This window comes from Pipistrellus kuhlii, unplaced genomic scaffold, assembly GCF_014108245.1.
Source record: "Pipistrellus kuhlii isolate mPipKuh1 unplaced genomic scaffold, mPipKuh1.p scaffold_m20_p_8, whole genome shotgun sequence".
Taxonomy (NCBI): Eukaryota; Metazoa; Chordata; class Mammalia; order Chiroptera; family Vespertilionidae; genus Pipistrellus; species Pipistrellus kuhlii.
This window is the reverse complement of record NW_023425584.1, coordinates 3,692,888-3,710,797: the sequence shown is the minus strand read 5'-3', so window position 1 is coordinate 3,710,797 and position 17,910 is coordinate 3,692,888. Positions and strand designations below refer to the sequence as shown.

The 17,910-nt window shown below is 62.3% G+C and overlaps 1 protein-coding gene across 1 annotated transcript in view; it reads left to right on the top strand.

Annotated features, from left to right (window-relative positions):
* Positions 1 to 2,852: 2,852 nt before the first annotated feature.
* ERGIC1 (endoplasmic reticulum-golgi intermediate compartment 1) overlaps positions 2,853 to 17,910 on the top strand; it is a 75,732-nt gene continuing 60,674 nt past the window's right edge. Inside the window, exon 1 of the mRNA XM_045576293.1 lies at positions 2,853 to 3,025. Coding sequence (XP_045432249.1) covers positions 2,868 to 3,025 — 158 coding nt within the window. The 5' untranslated portion in view covers positions 2,853 to 2,867. The remainder of the gene's footprint in view (positions 3,026 to 17,910) is intronic.

Below are 17,910 nucleotides of genomic sequence, written 5' to 3'. Positions count from 1 at the left end.
CGGTCTGGCTCAGTGGATAGAGCGTCGGCTAGCGGACTGAAGGGTTCCGGGTTCGATTCCGGTCAGGGGCACGTGCCTTGGCTGCGGGCACATCCCCAGTGGAGGGGGTGCAGGAGGCAGCTGATCGATGTTTCTCTCTCATCGATGTTTCTAACTCTCTATCCTCTCTTCCTCTCTGTGAAAAATCAATAATATATATATATATATATATATATATATATATATATATAAAATAACAGTAGCTGAAGCAGGATGGGTGTTTACCTCTCTCTTGCTGAGATGTCTGGGTAGGTGTTGGATTACAGGAACTGTGCCACTCAGCGGCAGGGACCAGTCTCCTCTATCTTATAGCTGCTCTGCTCGCTGTGGCCTTCACCACAGGGCCCCGGATGGTGGCATCCGTATTTTGGGCGTCTGGATGGAGAAAGGGACACAGAGAGTGATATACACAACTACCCCAGAGGCTGCCACAAGCCACTTCCCCTGGCCTATCAACAGCCAGAACTTGGTCACATGGCCACCCTTAGCTGCAAGGGAAGCTGGGAAATGAAACTTTCATTTTGAGCATCCATTTCCCCTGCCAAAAATTGGGAGCTCCATCATCACCCCAAAATAGCAACTACAGTCAACCGTAGCTTTCATTTTGCACTCTGCCAGGCACGGACCTATGCCTATGACACACGCCAACACATTTCCTCCTCACAACAGCTCTATGGCAAAGGTACTAGCATTGCTCCCATTTTCCAGATGAGAAGACTGAGGGAAAGAGGTAAAATGCGTTAGTGGACACGCTGGACCATGCACCCACATCATTGGGCTCCAGTCTGGGCTCCGCTCACCCTTATGAAGAAAGGGAGAGTGGCTGGTGGGAGACACGGCGTCCTCTGCCCACACGGCTGAGTGGAAGAAGGAAGGAATGCGCTCCAGGTGAAAGGACCAGGAAATGCAAAAGCTCCCCCTGCACCCCACCCCCAGGAGCCAGGCCGTTCATCACAATGCCTCTCAGACTTCAGTGTGCCAAGGGATCTCCGGGAGGGTACGTGAAATGCACACTCGATCCCATAGGCCTGAGCTGGGGCCAGGAACCCGCCCCACGGCGCCCCAGCAGCTGGCACGGGGGCCACATTTTGAGGAGAGAGACTGTGGTCAAAGGCCCATCCCGCATGGCTCCTTCCTGTGCAGCCCCAACCGACAGTCCTGCTCCAGGCCCCTTCACCCTTCCGGCCGCCCTCGGTGTCCCGTTCAGTCTGAGATTTCCTTCTCTCTCCCAAGAGTACCAGCCTTCTTGAATGAATGAATGAATGAATGAGTGAAGGAATGAATGAGAATGCCAGAGGTCAGAAGGTAGGCTAAGTGTATGCTCCAGGGGGGAGAGTTTGGTTTTCAGCCCCACCCTACCCCAGCCCCTCCGCACCCCACCCCTACCCCAGCCCCTCCACACCCACCCCCTGCACCAGCTCCTCCGCACTCACCCCCTGCTGACACTGCATGCGGAACCCTCCCAGGGGAAGAAGTACCACCATTTCCCTCTATTTATAGACAAAGAAACCGCCCGAAGGCCCTGCTTTTAGACCTGAGCCTCTACCTTCCTCCCCCCTGGGATTTTCAAGTTCCCTGCTTAGCGGTGGGGCCAACAATAGAAACGGGAGGGGGGTGAGGGGGGGTTCAGAATGAGTTTCCTCCACACGGGTCTTGTGTCACCTCAGCCATCATCTCCTCCAGTCCAGGGAGATGCTGACTACCTGTGGGTTTCACAGAAGGAAACGAGGCTCAGAGAGGCCTCCTGGGCCCAGGCACAGACCAGGCCACCGGCTGCCTGCGAGGCAGCCTGCACGTCCGGCGTGCAGCTGGAGTGAATGCGGAGCCGCACCGGACCGGCCACAGCCCTGCAGGCCCAGCCCCGCCTCGGTGCCCGCACAGCACGAAGCCCGTCGCCACCCGACGTTCTCATTGAATCCCCAGGAGAAGGCCCTCCAGTGGGAGCCCACCTCCCCCGGGCAGACTGCGGGAAGGAAGGGGTGGGGCTCAGCGAGCCAAGTGCCTTCCCCACAGAGGCACAGCGGGGAGCTGCCGTTTTGTAAAAGGTGCCCTTTGCACACCCGGGCCGCCCGGCCGCCCTGCTCAGAGCTGGACGCTGTGCGCGGCCAAACCTGGGCCAGGCCGTGGAGCCACACTCAGGGAGTCTGTCTGACAAACCAAAGGCAGGAGCTCAGCTACAGCGGAAGGCAGGGGCGGGGGGGGGGGGGGGGGGGGGGGGCGGGGGGGTGCTGTAAGAGGTCAACCCAAGGACTTGTGCGCAAGCATATAAGCATAACCAGTGGATACAGACTCTGGGGGGTGAGGGCATGTCCTGGGGGTAGGGGCGGGGGAGGGGGGAGCTCCATGGGGGTGTGGGGGAAAGGAGACTATTTGTAATGTTTCAAACAATAAAAAAATAAAAGTATAGCCGAAACCGGTTTGGCTCAGTGGATAGAGCGTTGGCCTGCAGACTGAAAGGTCCCAGGTTCCATTCCGGTCAAGGGCATGCACCTTGGTTGCAGGCACATCCCCAGAAGGAGGTGTGCAGGAGGCAGCTGGCCGATGACTCTCTCTCATCGTTGTTTCTGACTCTCTGTCCCTCTCCCTTCCTCTCTGTGAAAAAAATCAATAAAATATATATATATTTAAAAATATAAAAAATAAAGAAGCAGCTCAGAGAGGCAGCCCAGAGCCGCACAGGGAAAGGGAGCGGGGAGGAAAGCACCGCGGGGGGGGGGGGGGGGGGGCTTGCAAAGGAAGAAGGCCTCTTTGGGGGCTCCCGCCCCCTCCCAGAGCCTTCACCCCAAAAGGCCCGCCTCCCCCCTCCCCTTCCCGGCCCGCGGCGTCCAATGGGCCGCGCGGAGCGTCACTTCCCGCGGCGGCGGGGGGCGGGGGGCACCGGGGGCGGGGCGGCGGCGGCGGCAGCGGGAGGGACCCACGCGGCGCCGGGCCCGCTGGCCTGCAGCTCCCACCGCGGCGGCGGCACGATGCCCTTTGACTTCAGGAGGTGAGTGCGGGAGGCCCCGGCCCCGGGAGCCCCCTCCGGGGCGCAGGGCGCGCCCCGATTCCTCCTCCTGGAGCCCCGTGCATGCCTCCGCAGGCCCTCGGACCCGGGGCCGGGCCGCCAGCCGCGCACAAAGCCCGCCCGGGCGGCGGAGGGCCCCCGCGTGCAGCCCCCCGCCTCTGTGGGCAACGCCACCCACCGCGGGCAGCCCCCTCCTGTCCTCCCCGGAGCCCGCGCCCCAGCTGCCCGCTGCCTGGCCTGTGCTCCCTCTGCACAAATATGCATCCTCCTCGCCCATCTGGGACGCAGATCTGCCCCCCGCCCCCCTCCCGTGGGGAGCACGCAGCCTGCCCTTCCTCCCTCCCTCCCAGAGCCTCCTGCGTGGGCCCCACCCCGGCGGGCAGGTGCGTCCTGGCACCTTGAAGGAGCCCCCAGGGACCCTCAGGGTCTGCAGCGTATCCCGCCAGCCGGGCAGCTGGGGGTGTAGGTTACCCCAGGCTCAGGCTGACCCTGCTGGGCCCAGCAGGAGACCTGACCCCCAGCCAGCCCTGGCCCGGGCGCTGGGTCTGGGGGCGCCATGGCGAGGGGCACAGGCCCCGGCGCCTGGGCGGTGCTGTGCAGAGGGCCCGCGCCTGTGGCCTTGGCTTCCTCCCGTCCTCACAATGGACCCTTTGTGGGTCCGGCGTCGCATGGTCCACGCTGTGCAGGGCTCGGCGCCTGCCTGGGAAGGGGTCTCCGGCAGACGTCCCCTGGGCCCTGAAGCCCCCCGGGGAGGCCCAGGCCCGGGGCAGCCACACCGTGGGTGTCAGGCCGGGAACACAAAGGGCTGGTGTGGGCCGAGCCGAGCTAGAGGCCTGGCTCTGCCCGCTCCGCGGAGCACCTGGGCGCATTCTGGAAGTGGGGGAGCAGGCGCGGGGTGCAGACCTCCCCTGGCGGCTCAGCTGGATGGCCCGGGTGTCAGCATCTCTGGCACCACCTGCGGTTTGGGGCTGAGCACACAGTCCCGCCTGTGAGGGCCGAGGGCCTGAGAAGCTCTTTCTCAGAGCCTGTGGTTTCGAGCCCACAAGTGGGGGTTGAGCCCATTTCCTTGTCCACAAAACAGGGGTTCCGCTGCCCACCTCCCCAGGAGGGAGCCCTCCCTCCAGGTGTGAACGAAGCCAGGGCCAAGAGACGGCCTTCTCTGGAAGACAGACCCTGGCAGTGACCCCATGGCAGGTGGCACGTGGGGGCTCGGCGTGGAGAGGTGGTTGGCCCTGGACCTCTCGCACTGGCTGACGTGGTACCCAGCCTGTCCTGGGCACCGATGCCATCTTGCAAGCATCTGCCAGCCGCCTGGCCTTCCCTGCAGCCCCGAGGCTGGCACTAGGGTCTCAGACAAAGGCTGGTGGACACAGGGCCGTTGGAACAAGGAAAGCTCCGCTGATGGAACCCAGGGTCACCCTCATGCTGACATTGATCTGGGCTGTGAGATCTGGGATTGGCACGTGGGTTCCTGGCCCCACAGAGACCCCCCCTTACCCAGGCTGATCCTTCCTGCCCCTCCTCCGTCCCCCTGTGGCTCCGTGATGTTTGACCTTGGCAGAATCACTGCGATAGATCATCAAATCCCTTCTCGCTGTGCCTACGCGCCCATCCGCAGATGGGAAAGTTGCGGTTCCAGGGCTGAGGGTCTTGCCCTGCACCTTAGGGTGCCAGACTGAGAGGTGGGGTTCCAGGCTGTGCACGGCTCCCGACCTGGCTGGCCCTGAGGTGCACGGTTCAGGGCCAAGAGGTGGGAGGGGGGTGGTCCCAGCTGAATGCAGAGTGCAGCCGATTTCTTGAGGCCGTGGGCTCACCACCCAACGGGGAAAGTGGACTCCACACCTGCCATTCCCGCCTCACAGGTCCCTGTGCAACCGCTGAGCCGTCTGGGCCCAGGAACCCGCAGTCTTTAAGGTCCGCTACCTCCCAGACTCGGTTCTGAAGAAGGTCCCAGCATCCCAGACACTTCCTCCTCTTCGTGTTGACTCATCCCCTGTGTACCGCGCTCAGCCCTCTGCCCCACGTCCGCGTGCGGGGCCTAGAGACACGTGGCCCTGCCTCTGCGCGCGGGAGGGGAGAGGGGAGGTGGGCGTGGGGCTTTCACCCAGGAGTGGGGGTGTGTATGGGGCGGGCATGGCCGCCCAGGCGCGTGACACCTGTTCCTTTGTCATCTGCGAGAGGGACCTGTAATCTCACTCTAAATCCGAGAGAGGAGAGACCATTTGCCCAGGGTGAGCTGGCGGGGCAGGGATGTGAACTCGGACGGTTAGCCCCGAAGCCTTAGTTCTGGGAGAGGAGGGAGGGTGTGAGGGTCCCACTGCCCCGTCACATCTTTTAAGAGCCGTGGGGAGGGGAGAGGGGCTCCCTCTGATGGGACCCTCACCTTCCTGCTCCGTGGGACCAGGCGGAGGTCACCCCTCTGTACCCATGCTCCTTGTCTCATCTGGGGGGTCGTGTGTGACTTCCCTCCCGCGTCGTCTCCATCTGGGCAGGGGGGCCGGGAGCCGTGGGAGGATTGAATGAGATGGTGTATGTTCAGCGTTTCTGTCCCGAGGAAGCTTCCAGTGCACTGGGGCCGCTGTTTTCGTTATTTGTGCGACCGAAGCACCTGTTTCCGAACGCCGTACAATCCACTTGGTTATTGTGCTCACTCTCTCCCTCCCCCCCAGTAAAACGTGAGCTTCCTGGAGCGGAGATTTCATCTGTTTTACTTATTGGTGGTTCCTAGAGCCGTGCCGGGGCCACGCTGGCTCTCGTAAATGTCTCACCAGGAAGCCACAGGTGTGGAGCGGGTCGGTAGCCAGCTCCCCCTCCACCGGGCGGGCTTTCGGCTCCGGGCGGTTTTCCCTTCTTTCCTCGAATTTGGTTGAAATGGTTGGGGTGGGGGAGGAGGCGGGTGCAGAGGGAGGCTCCGGGGCCTGCAGAGATTACTTGTGTTTGCTTTGCTCTGTTGCGTTGTTTCCGTCATCGCTGACCTGCTGCCGGCGTGGACCTGGGCTGGTGACCCAGATCCGGGGCGTTGGCCCCGACCGGACCCAGTTCCTGCTGGCGGGGCTGGTGCACCTGCCGCCTCCCGCTTGGCGGGGGGCGGGGGCGGGCGATGCGGGCGGCTCCTGAGCGCTGCTCCCAGGGGGGCATGTGCCCTGTTGGCGAGTCGAGCGGTGACCTCCTGGCTCACAGGTCGGTGCTTAACCACTGAGCAACACTGGCCGGGCATCCTTTCTCCCCCCCCCAACCTCATGTGGTCTAACACCTCATTCTGAAATGGCCTTGAAGGACCCCCCCTGCAGTCCCACACCAGCATAGGGCACGTCACTCCGGACAGTCCAGGCCTCCCTGCTTCGGCCACTGGGACCTCAGAGCAGAGAGCGTGTGTGTCCCTGCTCACCTGGACACGGAGTGAGATGGAGACGCCCCTCCCCGGGCAGTGTGGGGCCTGGTCGTGGTGCCATCCTATCCTGAGCCGGGGCTTTGGCCAGCTGTGCCTGTCCCCACCTGGTGACCCTCTCAGACTTCATTTCGGAGTGGCGGTAGCAGTTTTCCTCGGGCACTGATTGGCCAGGCAGGCAGGCAGGCAGGCAGAGAGGAGGGCATCGGGGGTGAGGCCTCCCCACCGTCTGCATCCCTGAACCTCGACTCGGGCTGTACGGGAGCCCCCGGAGGGGCTGTCAAAGCCCCCCAAACTCCGGCTGCACCTCAGACCCCGCAGTCAGGGCCCAGGCGTCCGTTTTTATAAGCTCGTCGCCGGAGTCAGTGCACAACCGAGTCTGAGAAGACAGCACCGGACCCAGAGAACTGAGAGCAAGCCGGGCCTTGGAGTCCGGGCCCAGCTGGCACTCCGGGGCGGCTGCTGGGAGCCAGTTCCTATCCTGAGACTCTTCTCACCAGCCAAGTGGTCAGTGAGGCGTCTTACCTCGCCACCGAGACCCTCATCTTGGAAGTGTGGTCCCCAGACCAGCAGCTGCCGCGTGGCCGAGCTTCTGAGAAGGGCAGTCGCCGGACCCCTCCCCGCCCCCCGAGCCTGCACCTGGGCTAATGGGGTTCCCAGGCGGTTGGGGTGCCTTGCTCCGTGGGACTGACTCGACTTAGCACTTCCCGGTCCGTGCTTCTCCGTAGCGTGGCCCCCCCCCCGCCCCCGCCGGAGAGAGCCAGGGCGTGTGCTGACGTGCCCAGGCCTCTGAGAAGGCACCGGTCCAGCCCCGTCTTGCCAGCTGTATCGTCTCAGTCACCCGGTGGCTCACAGGCGCCGGGTGCCATTTCTCAGCCCTAATTGATCCTTTCGGGAAGCGGTGATTAGCCTAATTGTCTGTTGTCCACGTCCCACATTCAGGTCTGTGGGTTTAATTACAACGGCTGCACGTGAAGAAGAGGTGGAGGACGGGACGGAACCTCCAACACGACTGTGTATTCGATTTAAAAAAAATCCCGACCTCAGGGGGGAGTCAGGAAGGACTCGGGGCTGTACCGCCGACAGCGAGGGCATACGCAGGGTGCTTTCCGAACCCCTGGCCTGCCGGGCGCACATCACTCTCGCGGTTTTAAGCGAGGAGCTGGGTCACCCCTCGGGCGCATCATAGGGCCCTGGGGACCTGCGTCCACTGACAGGGTCCTTCACCCCCTCGAACCTGGCGAGAGGCGCAACATCCGTTGTAAACGGACTGACTGTTCTCTTAGACCCCATTGGAGACGGGAGGCCTGGCTGTCAGCACGCTTCAGTCTGTCAGGTCCCTGACACGCGGGGGACTGTGCTGTGACCCCTGCAGGAGGGTAGCTGTCCCTCCCGTGCTGGCCTGGGGCTTCCGTCTCAGGGGGAAGGAGGCAAGCTGACCCCATTCGTTCGCCCGGTGGTCGGCAAACTCATTCGTCCGCAGAGCCAGATGTCAACGGCAGGACGATGGACATTTCTTTTGAGAGCCGAAAACCGACTCCTGCGCCTGGGCCACGAAGTTTCGATCGCACCGTACGTGCACGCCCGCACGTGGTATTCTGTGGAAGAGCCGCACTCAAGGGGCCAAAGAGTCACATGTGGCTCGCAAACTGCGGTTTGCAAACCACTGGGCTAGCCTGACAGTCCCTCTGCTCGGGGCGTGCTGAGCACCGGCAGGCTTGTCATTGGGCTTAAGAACCACCCTCCCAGGTCCGAGAGGTAGATGTGATTATTAGGAACTTATTTTTTAAAATTGCCCTACAGTCGATGTGACCTTTTTTGGGGATGGACTCATCTGTGAAATTTAAGACATTATATCATGTAGCCATTCCCCTGAGCTAGATACAGGACAGTTTCAGCAGCCCAAGAAATATTATAGTCACACTATTTTATTTTAAAAAATATGTTATGTGTATTGATTTCAGAGAGGAAGGGAGAGGGAGAGAGAGAGAAACGTCAATGATGAGAGAGAATCATTGATTGGCTGCCTCCTGCCTACCCCACCCTGAGGACCCAGCCCACAACCGGCCTACGTGGCTTGACCGGGAATCGAACCTCAACCTCCTGGTTCATAGGTGGATGCCCAACCACTGAGCTGTGCCAGCTGGGCTGCCGTCACACTGCTGCTTCAGTTTTAAAAAATCATAGTAAGAACACGAAGGTCAGTCTCTCGGCCAGCGTGCAAGTGCACAGCGGTGTGGCTCACCAGGCAGGGCTGGCGAGCAGGTCTCTGAGCCGACGTGTCCTGTGTAACCGGAACCTCTCAGCCGCCGGCGCAACCTCCCTCTTCCCCCGCCCAACGCCCTCCCTTCTACTTTCTGTCTCTAAGCTTGACCTTCTCGGAGGTGTCCTGTCAGCGCCGTCGTGGATGTCGGTCCCTCCGTCACCTAGCGTGACGCCGCCAGGTTGACCCATGTTGTACGTGGAGGGGTTTCCTTTGTCTCCAGGCCGCGTGGGACCCCCTGTGTGTGCGTGTCCCAGCTGCTTTATCCGGCACTCACGGCTCGGCGGGCCCACGCTGTTGTGGATGCTGCTGCAGTGAACGCGGGCCGCCTCGCCTCTCCGTCTTCCGGCTCCTGATGTCAGTCCTTCGGGATAAAAGCCCGGCCAGGGGGCTCCGGGGTCAGAGGGCAGTTCTGTTTTCAGTTCGCGAGGGGCCTGCAGGCCGGTCTGCATTCCCACCCGCAGCGCACGGGGCTCCCTTCCCTCCCCGCCCTCCCCAGCACCTGTCTTCTTGTTCAGTGTGACCGCAGCTGTCCTGGCAGGTGCAAGGGGCCAGCTCTCTGTGGTTTTGTTTGCGTTTCCCTGGTGGTTGGTGACGTGGAGCGTCTTTTCACATCCATGTTGGTCATCTGTGTGTCTTCTCTGGAGAAATGCCTGTTTTAAATCCTTTGTCCAGTTTTTCTTTTTCTTTTTTAAAAAAATATATTTTATTAATTTATTAATTCATTGCTTTTACAGAGAGGAAGGGAGAGGGATAGAGAGTTAGAAACGTTGATGAAAGAGACACATCGATCAGCTGCCTCCTGTACACCCCCCACTAGGGATGTGCCCTCAACCAAGATATCAATGTGCCCTTGACCAGAATCGAACTTGGGACCCTTGATTCCTCAGGCCGACGCTCTAGCCACTGAGCCAAACTGGTCAGGGCCCTTTGCCCAGTTTTTCATTGTTGTTCTTCGTTTTTGTGGTTTTTTTGTTGTTGTTGTTTTGTCTGTTTTTGCGCGATGCAGTTGAAGGAGCTTCCTATAGATTTTGGATAGTAGCCCCTCTTCAGATACACGGGTTCCCTAAAGAACAGTTTCTCACTCTGTCCATTGTTTCCTTTATTAATTCCGCTAAAGGAGGGAGCCACGGTGGGGAGTGACTGGCTCAGGCATGCTGTGGGGAGGTCAGGCCTGGACTGGAGCGCGGGGACTCCTGAGCAGGCCCGTCAGCAGGTGCGGTCCTGCCTGCTGATGCCTGCCTCGCGGGTGCCTCGCCATTGCTGATTGTGATGGTCCCCCCAGGCCTCCCCTCCCCGCCGCCAGCTGCTGGCATACAGAATTCACCAAACCGTCTCCTGAGAGCTGCGTCGGCCATGATGACGTGGGGGCTGTGGGTCCAAGCGTACATTCCTCGTGTGGGAACACGTCTCCGGGTCTCCGGGGAGCGTGCTCCGTGGTGGGCTGACCCTGGCCGCACGGAACGGACCCTCACGCTGTGCTTGGCCAGCCAGTCTGTCTGTGTTCGGATCCGTCCCGTGTTTACCTGCGGGGGACCCTGGACGGGACCCTGCCTCTGTGCGCCTCAGTTTCCCTCATCTGCTCATGGGGTGCTCCTCCTCCCCTCGCCTGGCTCCTGCGAGGGCGCAGGTGCCGACAGATGTGCCTAGAAAATGGGCTTGTGTTTGGCTCCGTGGACAGAGCGTCGGCCTGTGGACCGAAGGGTCCTGGGTTCGATTCGGTCAAGGGCACGTACCTTGGTTGCAGGCTCCTCCCTGGATGGGGCACCTGCAGGAGACAAGCCATGGATGTGTTTCTCTCACATCCATGCTTCCCTCTGCCTTTCCCCTCTCTCTCCCACGCTCTAAAAGGTCAATGGGAAAATATCCTCGGGTGAGGATGAACAAAAAAATAAATAAAAATATTTAAAAAAAGGAAAAGAAAACGGGGCTGTGCTTGCCTCCTCCTGGCCTTGCCCGCAGCATGTGCCTGAGCTCCTCACCTGGGACCTCAGCGGGAGCCTCGGGCACGTGGGCACGCCGAGGCCAGGGCCTCTGGGCTGTGCAGGCCGGATGGCAGGCTCACGGGTGGACCCCCAGAGGTTAGACCTGGAGTCGGGCCGCCCTCTCTGAGGGGCATCTGCCTGGTGACTCCAGACAGCAGCCCAGATGCCCCAGGGCCCGGGAGGTGCCACGGCAGGCAGGGGGAAGGCAGGGAGGGGCAGGGAGGGGCGGCTGTGGCCCAGCTTTGTGGCCAGCTGCCCGCCCTGCAGAGTCCCCAGCGTTTCAGGAAAGGGGACTGATTGGCCGCCGCTTCCGGTTTTGTTTCTGTGGAACATCACGTTGGGCCAAGCCAGACCCTGCCGAGGGCTGACCGTGACCTGGGGCGGGCGGTGTGCGGCCGGCGTGTCCCAGAGGCTGGCAGGTGCACAGGTCGGGGGCGGCCCTGTGGACGCTTGGGACGGGGCTGTGGCCATGGACTTGGAGCCGGTGGCAGAGGAGTGAGGGGCTCTCAGAGGGGGCAGCGGCAGTCTGGGGCTCCCCTCCTCCCGATGGTGCTGGGGTGGCACCGCCAGCTCTGCCCCTGGCCCTGACGTGCCTCTTCGGGCAGAGCCCACTCAGAGTGACGCCCCCTCGCTCCAGGCCCTCTTACACCATCAGCCCCGGGGCGTCTCCTCCAGGGGCTTCCCGGGGCCTGCCCACCCCCAGTGCCCACCTGCCCAGTGCCAGGCTGAGGTCCTCTGGGTTCCCTCCGTCCATCCTCGCATCAGGGAGGACCCCGGCGTTATCCCCATTAGCGTGACGAGGGCGCAGGGCACAGGGAGGGGATGGGACACGGCCACGGTCACCCAAACCGCGGGTGACATCACCGAGGCGCTCGCCAGTGATGCCAGAGGCTCTCTTGCTCACCCCATGTTCGTGCCCCGGAGCCTTATCGCCCTGGTTTTCCTGGGCCCCTCCGCAGACACCAGCTGCCACCCGCTGAGCTGCGTTTGTAGTTTGCTGGCCATATCCTGTGCCATGTGCGTCTCTGTGGGCAGCGCTTCCCGCCAGGTGCCCGCCGGGGGGCGGGCAGCGGGGAGCAGCCCTTCCTGCCCATCTCTGCCCGGCTCCGGAGCCCCCGTCAGCAGGCCGGGCGCTGGCAGCACTGCTGGGGTCCTGTGTTCCTGGAACATATTTACTGCGGGCCTGCTGTGTGCCAGGCATGTTAAAGCTGGGGATGTAACATTGAGCCCAACAGGCAGCTCCTGCCCCCAGCCTCCTGGGACTTCTGTTTTAGTTGCAGTATTTTGCCTCTCACTCTCTCTTTCTCTCTCTCTCTCTCCCCCCCCCCCCCGCCCCCCCTTGTGCAGTTTTAATTTTGGGAAAACTTAGATTTGCAGAAAAGTTGTAAATATAGTCCCGATCCCACATCCGGTTTCCCCCGGGATTCACAGCATACGCCCCCGTATCTGCCCCAGCTGAGAAACGGATGCTGGTACATCATTATTATTATTATTATTATTATTATTTTAAAATACATTTTATTGATTTTTCACAGAGAGGAAGGGAGAGGGATAGAGAGTTAGAAACATCAACGAGAGAGAAACATCGATCAACTGCCTCCCGTACACTCCCTACCGGGGATGTGCCTGCAACAAAGGTACATGCCCGTGACCGGAATCGAACCTGGGACCCTTCAGTCGGCAGGCTGACGCTCTGTCCACTGAGCCAACCGGTTATGGCATATTATTATTAACTGGACTCCGGCTTGATTTGGAGTTTACCCGTTTCAGACCAGATCCAGCCCAGCAGCCCCACTGCGCTCATTGGCCGCGTCTCCCCGGCTCCTCGGGTCCGGTCAGGTCCGGTCGGGTCCGGTCGGGTCCGGTCGGGTCCGGTCGGGTCCGGTCGGGTCTGGTCGGGTCCGGTCGGGTCCGGTCGGGTCTGGTCGGGTCGGGTCGGGTCAGGTCAGGAGAGTCTGGCTCCTCCCGGCCTCGGCATCTCGGGGAGCACTGCCCAGGGATCCCGCGGAATGTGCCCGGGTCTGGGTCTGTCCAGTGTTTCCTGACAATCAGGCTGGGTTGTGGGTGGAGGGCCCTTCTCGGTGCATCCCGACGCCCACGTGACCTCCTTGGTGGCCGTGACCGTCAGCACCGGCTCAGGCAGCCTGGCCAGGCGGCCCCTGTTTCGGTGCTCTCTGCCCACCAGTATGCTGGCCGCCTCCGGAGAAGGCACCGCGGGCTCATGGGCCCTGCGCAGTGTCACTGACTTCGCTGCGTCCTGCTCCGCGTTTCACTGCTGAGCAGCGAGGTCTGACTCCTCCGCCCCCTTTCCCCACTGCACCCCGGGCTGGGAAAGCAGCGGCACAGGCAGGGCCCACGGGAGCCCCTCCTGGGAAAAGGCTGGCAGGGCCGCGGCGTTTCCCCTGGGGCGGTGAGCATTTTAATGGGTGTTCGCGAGACCTGTCCCAGAGCCTCTGGGACCCTTAGGTGGACAGGGCGGGGGGACTGTCCGTGGATCCAGGAGGTGCCTGTTGGCTCTGGGTGAGCCAGCATCTCCCCACCATCTCCTGGCGCGAAAACCTCTCCTGCTCTGGCCAGCCACAAGTACCTCCCCCTCCTCCGAGAAGCCCTCCCTGCTCTGTCTGAGGGGCGATGCTCCCCCAGCTGTACCACGCTTTCCTGGCGCCCTCCGACCATGCTGCTTCTCCTGGCTCTGTGCATGCACCCCCGTGCCCCCTTCCCGTCTCACTCCCTGGGCTCCAGGCAGGCCACGAGGTCACAACCCAGCCAGGGCCTGGCACACGGCCGGGGCACGGCAATCCCAGGTGAGGTGCCCAGCGGAGGCTGCGCGGCCCTGAGGCAGAGCGAGGGCTGCGAGTGTGTCCAGGGCCTGGCTTCCAGCGTCAGTCACTCCTTCCCGGCTGCCTCAATGAAAGTCCAGCCCAGCAGCGCACAGAGCCGGGCTCCCAGGCCTGTCGTGAGGACTCGCTGAGCTCCTCGCTGCAGAGCCCTGAGGGCTGTGCCTGGCGTCTGGCAGGCGCTTTGGAATGACTGGTTACAGATAGATCCCCAGAAAGCACAGGAGGTTTCCGATTGGCCGGAAATGGCCCTCGATATGCCTCCCTAAATTAGCCTACGTCAGCGAATCCCCATAACCCTGAAAAGCTCAGGGTTTAAGGCAACAGAAGTTCATGTCTGGCTCACGTACAGGTCCAACAGGGCAGGGATGCTCTCTCTGTCTGTCACCTGTACCCACGGGCCCAGGTTCTGTTTGTCTTGTGGCTCCAAGGGTGTGGGCATGGGCTGGCAGAGGGTAGGGGGAATGGAGGGGAGAAGGGAGGACAGAGGGGCGGGTGCAGGGTTAGAATGTGGCGCCAGCGTGTCTGTCGTTGAGCTGGGACCTGGCCTCCCCCTGTGCCAGGAGCGGGCAGGACACGGGGTCCAGGAGGAAGGGAAAAGGTGGGCTCGATGCGTGGGCCCCATTCTCTGAATCCATGTTCAACCTCCCGGGACCGTCTTCAGACTTTCGGGGCACGTTCCTAAACAGAGTGGGCCGTTTACTTAGTCCCTTTTCTTTGAATGATTCCGTTTTTCGAAGTTAGCATTTTTACTTAGAAAACATCACTTTATATGCCATCTCTGAAGATGAAAGAGTAGTGCCACCTGCTGCAAACAGACACACGTCATGGCGAAGCCGCTCAGGGGCCGCTGGCTGGTGCCCGCTGGCACCGCCGGGCCTGTTCCTGGAGGGACACCGGCCAGTGGAGAGCCGAGCGGCGAGGACCGGGCCGCACGGACACTGCCCCCAGCCTCTCTCTCGAACGTGCTCGGAGTTCTCCGATGAGAACCCAGCAGGGACGGCCTCCTCGAGTGACGTCTGATGTCATCTAACCACCGGGTGCCTGTCCTGCCCTGAAATCACCCCACACCCTCCCAGCGGGCGGCGTGGGCGCCCATGTGCCCTGGGAAATGCTGGCTCAGGGAGCGCCCAGCACGCAGGGTGGGCGCAGACAGAGCCAGGTGCTGTGCAGCCGGGGAAGGGGGTGAAAGGCACCCTGTCCCCTCGGCGCCCTCGTCACTGCCCTCTGTGGCGTGACCGGCGAGGGAGGAACGGAGGGTGTCTGTCACTTGCTCTGAGGGGAAAGCGAGGCCCAGAGGAGGGTGCACCGCAGACGTGGGCATTCTTCCCACGGCCCTGGCTGCTGCCCGGGCTGGGCCGGCTTCTGGCCAGAGGTGCGGCCACACTGGACGCGGTCCTGTGTCGTCACGCCGCCCCTCCCCTCTCTCTGACCCCGTTCCCATCACCCGCCTGCACGCAGGATCGCCAGCCTCCTCCCGGGTCTGCTCCCAGGAGCCAGGAAGTCAGAGGGCGGGCCTGGGCGTGCTTGGGAACTTGCTGCCTATTTGCTGGCCCCCGTGGGTGCCACGAGCCTGTGTGGTGACGGCATCCGTGGGACTGCGTGGCGGGCGCCGTCGGAGGGAGGGCTCCCCAGGTGTCGGGCTTGTCTTCCTGGCATTGTTTCGTGCTTCTGACTCTGGGTGGAGGCCACTGGTGATCTGTTCTCCTCTCCTGCACGTCCCTGCCCCGATGTCCCACCCACCCACCCCAGGGTGCACCCGCACCGAGCCCCACCCACTGAGAACACGCAGGAGGCCCCGGATCTGAAGGTATTGCCGTTCCTGCTGTGGGGACAGAGAGACTGAGGCTCAGGGAAGCGGGGAGTTTGTGTGTTCGTTTGTTCATTCATTCATTCATTCATTTAAAGATTTATTGGGGAGGTTTTCAGGGAAACGAGGAAGGAAGAGGCAGGAGGGAGGGGGCCAGTCAAGTCGGAATCAGATCCGGAGTCTGTGGGTGTGGGGCTCCTGCCCCCCCCTCCTTCCAGCTCCAAAAAAACAGAGTGGAACCCCAAGTGCGATGAGACTCCCCTCCCGATCGGCGAGAGGTGCAACTTCACCCAGATTGGGCTTAGACTTCTCCTAAGGGTAAGGAGAGGAGGTGTCTCTTCAGCGGGGGGAGTGGGGCATGTTCCCCGGGACGGTCCTCGGGCCCTGACCGCGGGAGCCTGTCCTACGGGAGTGACCGAGTCACCCCATCCCTCCGGCTCCACTCGCTTGGAGTGGCCCGTTAGCCCCGAATCGGAGGAAGAGGAGGGGGAGAAGACACCTGACGTTGCACCCCCAGCCCAGCCTGGGGTTCACGCCTGGTTGTTCGCATTTAGAGGAAATGGAGGCTCAGAGAGGTGGAGGGCCTGGCCCAGCGTCACACAGCTGGCAGAGGAACAGAGCCCAGGCCTTAGACTCGGCTCCAATGGGTTGCCCTTCCCTGGCAATCCGGGCATGCCCCTTTCTCCGCTTTAGCCGAGCAGGTGTCGTTTCTAGAACAGGCAGGTTTATTTCCTTCTTACCTGGGCCCGGGGCTGCCCCACCCCCACCCGCAGTCCGTCCCGGGGGCCGAGGTGGGCCTGGGGATCCCCGAGGACGTGTCCCCAGTGAGTGGGAGGATCTGGCGGGTGGGGGAACGGAGCAGGGGCACCCCATGTGACCAGGTGTGACTCTGGGCCCAGCACACAGATCTCCAGTCTCTCAGTGAGCTGCACGTTCGCGTCCCTGGGGACTGGAGTCAGGAAGCGCTTGGAGGACGCCTGTGTTGTGGGTGCCGGCTGTCTCTGCCGATGAGCAGACCGGGGCTCTGGGTCATGCAGCTGGAGGGGCGGCAGGAACACAGCCCCGCACGTGAGCCCCGTACTCCTTCCTGGCTCACCGCAGGGCGCGCTGGCAGCCTGGTGAGCGCCAGGTCCTCAGAGCCCTCGGGGCACTGACAGGCGGTGGTCGGGCCCTCTGTCCCGGAGGCAGGGACCCGGCCTGCCCCAGACTCCGTGCTCAGTGCTTCCAGAAGGAGGGACGTGGAAGCCGCAGGTGCTGGCCGCCGGTGGTGATGGTGGGAGTCACTCGGGCACACCTCGTGGGTGTCAGGCTCAGGGCTGCCCCGTGGAGGGCCACCCTCAGCCTCACACGCCATGGGAGAGGGCAGAGCGAGGGGGGCGTTCCTCCTAGTGCCGGCGGGAGTTAGGGTTCGGGCTGGTGAGAATCAGCCCGTGTGGGAGCCGGGAGGGCCTCGAGGCGGACTGAGCCGGGGACCCGCCGCTCCCCGAGCTGAGCCCACCCCACTCTCCCCGGCAGCCCGGTGGCAGCCGACCTCTCCCGGCCCCTTTCGGCCGGCTGAGTGGGAAACTGGGTCAGCTGGAAGCCTGGTGGTTTGTCAGCGCTGAGTTCACCCTGAGTCAAGGAGGTATGAGAAGGTTCACCCACCGCCCCCTCGCTGCCCCGCCCCGCCCCGCCCCGCCCCGGATCAGTCCCTGGGAGTGGGGCCACCGGCGCGTCACCCACCCGGACCTCCGCCTGCCTCCCCCTCCCCCTCCCCCTCCCCGAGGGCGACGACTCAGCCGCCCGGCTCACCGTTTCGGGGCTGCGGTCCTGTGGCCGGGCAGACCGGGCCCGCGGCCTGGCCCCCGGGGGCCGGCGTTCTGCCCCGGGCTGTGTGTGCCGGGGCGGCCTCCGTCAGCTCCTGGCTCCCCGTCCGCCCGTCCAGGGTCACGGCCCCTCCACGGCCCTGGCCTGGCCTCATGGGTGCAGCCTCCGACAGGCTTGATCCAAAGTGGAGACTGGACTCTGGCAGCATGGGCACTGAGTTCTGCCCAGTCACAGATGTGACCGTCGGGTCCTCACGCTTAAACACGTTTTCCTTTTAAATATGTTTTTATTGATTTGAGAGAGAGAGGGAGGGAGAGGGTCAGATGGAGACACGGTCAGCGGCCTCCGGCACGCCCTGCACTGGGAGCGAACCAGGAACTCTCGGTTCAACCACGGAGCCCCATTAGCTAAACACATTTTTTATTTTTTAACATTTTATTGATTTTTTACAGAGAGGAAGGGAGAGGGATAGAGAGCTAGAATCATTGATGAGAGAGAAACATCGATCAGCTGCCTCCTCCACACCCCCCACAAGGGATGTGCCCGAAACCAAGGTACATGCCCTTGACCGGAATCGAACCCGGGACCCTTGAGTCTTCAGACCAACACTCTATCCACTGAGCCAAACCGGTTTTGGCTAAACACATTTTTAAAAAATATATATATTTTATTTCAGAGAGGAAGGGAGAGGGGGAGAGAAACATCCACAATGAGAGAGAACCGTTGACCGGCTGCCTCCTGCCCGCCCCCCCTGGGAACCGAACCGTGACCTCTGGCT